This window comes from Eriocheir sinensis, unplaced genomic scaffold, assembly GCF_024679095.1.
Source record: "Eriocheir sinensis breed Jianghai 21 unplaced genomic scaffold, ASM2467909v1 Scaffold258, whole genome shotgun sequence".
In the NCBI taxonomy this organism is placed as follows: domain Eukaryota; kingdom Metazoa; phylum Arthropoda; class Malacostraca; order Decapoda; family Varunidae; genus Eriocheir; species Eriocheir sinensis.
The window spans coordinates 40,001-44,884 of NW_026111563.1; the positions used below are offsets into that span (position 1 = coordinate 40,001).

General features: G+C 35.5%; 1 protein-coding gene across 1 annotated transcript in view; it reads right to left on the reverse strand.

Annotated features, from left to right (window-relative positions):
* LOC126991299 (putative glucosylceramidase 4) overlaps window positions 1–4,459 on the reverse strand; it is a 22,053-nt gene extending 17,594 nt beyond the window's left edge. The window contains exon 1 of the mRNA XM_050850076.1: window positions 4,302–4,459. Within this exon, the coding sequence (XP_050706033.1) occupies window positions 4,302–4,344 (43 nt within the window). The 5' untranslated portion in view covers window positions 4,345–4,459. The remainder of the gene's footprint in view (window positions 1–4,301) is intronic.
* Window positions 4,460–4,884: the final 425 nt, after the last annotated feature.

Below are 4,884 nucleotides of genomic sequence, written 5' to 3' on the forward strand. Positions count from 1 at the left end.
TGGAGGGCACGAGGGTCGGGTACGTGCATAACCGCAGACGGAGAGCGTTAATTAAGCAACGTGCCATCTTGCCTCTACGATACCTACAAGGAGAGTCTGGCCCTGGGCTCCCTAGACGCCATCCTGCATCTATGCCGCTCATGCTTCCTACAAAGCTCTCCTGCCTCGACACAAGATGCTTGAATTTCAAATACTACCCCTTTTATCTCTTGGTGTTGAACTTGTGTTGAGGCAGATGCGGTGGGTAGGAGGCAACGTGCCCATGCGGCATAGATGCAGGATGGCGTCTAGGGAGCCCATGGCCTGTCTACGGCTCCTCACTATCTACGGCCCTGAGCACAGGCATACAGGACGAATACAGGACATGATAGACAAGTGAAAATGACAGTTTCAATTAAATCAATCTGTGGCATACTTAAACCAATTATGTAATACAAATAAACTAAATTACAGTTTATTACATAACATTGGGTTTACTATACTAATATACTAATCAATACACTTCAAGTTTTGATCCCAGAAAACTGCTTGACCCTAATCGATGTTCCATCATCCATCGACCCCAAAAGATCCATCCTCCCACCACTTAAAACATGTTGAGAGAGAGAGAGAGAGAGAGAGAGAGAGAGAGAGAGAGAGAGAGAGAGAGAGAGAGAGAGAGAGAGAGAGAGAGAGAGAGAGAGAGAGAGAGAGAGAGAGAGAGAGAGAGAGAGAGAGAGAGAGAGAGAGAGAGAGAGAGAGAGAGAGAGAGAGAGAGAGAGAGAGAGAGAGAGAGAGATATTGATTGATTGATTGATTGATTGGCCTCAAGGTAGTTACGTAGATTATTTTACACATTGTCTTTAAAAGCCACTAGTCCATTGAGCCGTAGCTCTCTTATGGACTACATGTTATATATATTTATATATAAGTGAGCATAACAGGTGCGACAAGGTCTCTCAAAAATATATTAAAGATTGCAAAAAAATTAAGTATGGCTAACTCAGAATGCATACTCTATACATGTGCACCCCAATACAAAATTAATGAAAATAGGCTTTTGTTCCTGATTAATAGAACAAAGTGATAATACTACTAATAATAATAACAATAACAATAGCAACAAAAATACTACTAACAGCAATAATAGTTTCATAACAATATTACTAATAATAATGATAATAACAATAAAAAAATAATAATAATAATAATGACAGACATGATAATAATGAGACATGATAATAATGAGACATGATAATAATGATAGACATAATAATGATAGACATGATAATAATGATAGACATGATAATAATGATAGACATAATAATGATAGACATGATAATAATGATAGACATGATAATAATGATAGACATGATAATAATGATAAACATGATAATAGTGACAGTAGTAACGCATAATAATAATAATAATAATAATAATAATAATAATAATAATAATAATAATAATAATAATAATAATAATAATAATAATAATAATAATAATAATAATAATAATAATAATAATATTAATAATAGTGATAATAAAATTATAATAGTGATACTGATCCTGAACATTACTATTACATATTCTAGTAGTAGTAGTAGCAGTAGCAGTGGTAGTAGCAGTGGTAGTAGCAGTGGTAGTAGCAGTAGTAGCAGTAGAGAAGGGAGGGAAAGGGGGAAGGAGAAGGATAGGGTGAAAGCATAGTAAGCACTCTTTAACATGCCTTAATATGAGGTAGTTAAGGTATATATTTCACTGAAAAATATTAAGTATAATTACCATGTAACAATGAAAATAAATTTCTTTTAAATGAGACTAAATTATCATTATTTAGAAGGGACTGAGGCAAGTTATTCCAGTATTTTGATCCCCGTGACAGAACACTCTGCTGGGCGTGTGTGGTCCTGCATAACGGTAGACGCAATTGATGAGTTCTACGGGGCACAGAGTGGGGCATCACAGTAAAGCCAGGGTATACAGGGAAAGAGTGAAGAGCTTTGTGTACAAATAAGTTAGTTTGAAGGTATATAATATCGGGAAGCTTTAGCAACCTAAAATCTCTAAAAATACAGTTTGTATGAGCATACCGATCTTTAAAGAACATAACACGTAAGAGTTTTTTTTGTGAAATAATCAGGCTGTCGATGAAGGTGTTATAGGCGCCTCCCCATATGGCACAACAGTATAGAAGGTGCGGATATATTAGAGATAAATAAATTTGCCGTAAAGAGTTTTGGTTCAAACAATCTCTTAGTCTGTATATTACGCCCGTTAGCAGGGCTACCTTTGATTTTACCATGTCAATGTGTTGTTTCCATTTTAATTTATTATCGATAGTTATACCTAAAAATTTAAAATCAGTAACTACATTTAATGCAAAATTATTTATTTTTATTGATGTATGAACTGGATGAGTCGTGAGTGGACTAGAAATCATGAACTTAGTTTTGTTAATATTTAATGTTAATTTATTACTCATGATCCAATTTGATACATTGATAAGCTCAGTATTTAAAGTGTCTGTTATATCTTCAAGATCATGTCCTTGAATGAAAATTGTGGTATCGTCGGCAAATAAAAGGAATTTTAATTTATTGCTGCTATGAATTATGTCATTGATATATATTAAGAAAAGAATCGGGCCAAGACTTGATCCCTGGGGCACACCACATGCGGAATCTGTATATGGCGATGACACATTGTTAAACGATGTACATTGTTTCCTGCTAAGTAACTTTTGAACCAATTATGCGCATTGCCACGAATTCCATAAACAAACAATTTATCTAGTAGAATGTTATGAGAAATGGTGTCAAAAGCTTTAGTGAGATCACAGAACACAGTTATCTGGAACATTTTTGCATCCAAAGCATTGTAAATATTTTGACATAGATGGTGAAGTGCTAATTCAGTAGAATACTTAGGACGGAAGCCATACTGAACGGAGGTGAGGAGTGAGTGTTTGGACAGGTAATTCATTAGTCTTACTGACATCATTTTTTCAAAAATTTTGCTAAAGCTGGGTAAGATGGAAATAGGTCTGTAATTAAGTGGTAATGAAGAGTCTCCCTTCTTAAAGATTGGAACAACACGTGCCATCTGCAGGTGACTTGGAAAAGAGCCTTCTTTAAAAGATGTATTAATTATATAAACTAAAAAGGGAGAAATTAGGTCACAACATTCCTTAATTATTTTAATACTAATGTCATCATGTCCCGGGGAAGAGACTTTTATATTAAGAATGACAGACTTAACTTCTGGTAGTGTAGTGGGTCGTAAGTAGAAAGAAAATGGAACCGATTCGGGGAGATAAGTGGTAAAAGGTGTTTGGGTCTCTGGGATGTTCGTGGCTAACGTGTTGCCAATATTACTGAAATAGTTATTGAAAGCGTTCGCTATATTAAAAGAATCTGTTACGGTATCACCATTGAATAAAAAAGATGAAGGAAGTTTCGCTTGTTTTTTACCGAATAGACTATTTATAGTAGACCAGGTCTTTTTGGAGTCCCCTGCTTCACTTGACAATTTGTTTTTTAGTAATTTGCTTTGGCAGTTCTTATGGTCGTTGTTAATTTATTTCTATAGGATTTAAAGGCGTTTTCATAAGTAAGGGGCCACTTGGCATACAGTTTTTGAAGTTTGTTACGATGTTTAATTGAATTCTTAATGGCAGAAGTGATATAAGGTTTGCCTATATGCTTTTCTTTAATTGTTAATGTCTCCAACGGGAAGTGCTTATTATACAGGTCAGTAAATTTCGTTATGTACCAGTCAAACAAATAATTTACTCCATAATCACAGGCATTTGAATTCCAGTTAATGTTAATTAAATCAGCTTTAAATGCACTTATGTTTTCATTGGAAAGATTTCTTCTGGTTATAGTATTAACAGTACTAGGTGAGTAGACAGTGTTGTTTAATGAAAATGAACTAACAATAGGGAAATGATCACTAATTGAGTTATACATAATACCACTTGTTAAATAATAATCAAAATTGTTGGTCCAGATGTGATCAATTATTGTTGCCGAGTTTCTAGTTACACGTGTAGGTTTATTTATTGAGGAGAAATAGCAGTAACTGTGAAATAAATTAACCAAGTTTTGAGAGAGAGAGAGAGAGAGAGAGAGAGAGAGAGAGAGAGAGAGAGAGAGAGAGAGAGAGAGAGAGAGAGAGAGAGAGAGAGAGAGAGAGAGAGAGAGAGAGAGAGAGACAGAGAGAGAGAGAGAGAGAGAGAGAGAGAGAGAGAGAGAGAGAGAGAGAGAGAGAGAGAGAGAGAGAGAGAGAGAGAGAGAGAGAGAGAGAGAGAGAAAACTTACCGACGGCGGCCCAGGCAGCGGCCAGCAGGATCGGCAGCAGCATGGTCAAGGAATGGAGAAAGCACAGCAAGCGGGTCACCGGGTATGCATTTATAAGCTAACCTTTTCACTCGCCCACCTGTCCTCTCCCAGCCTTATCTACACCTCCCACACGTCCAAACTTCTCAACCCAACTTGTTCTCCGAAGCCCCACCAGGTGCCACAAACTCCACCAGCTTTGGATGTGAAGCATAAAGTCTTTATCTATATAATTATTTAATTATTTATTCATTTTTTTACTCTTTATTTATCAATTTATTTATCAGAAAAAAATTGTTTACTCATAGTTTCATATTTATAACTGCTTAATTTTTTAAAACTAAAGCGAACTTTCTGTTTTATTCTTTATATTTAAAACTCGTCTTATCCACTTTCATCAGCTGCCTACAGGTGACTTTCACCTACCCACAATTTAAAATTTACATTTCAGTTTTTGCATGAATTTGGAATTACGCTTCTACTTTAAAGAACTCTGCTGGTATAAGTATTTGGAATTACGCCTTCATTCTTCTTTAAAGAACTCTGCTGGTATAAGTATCTGGAA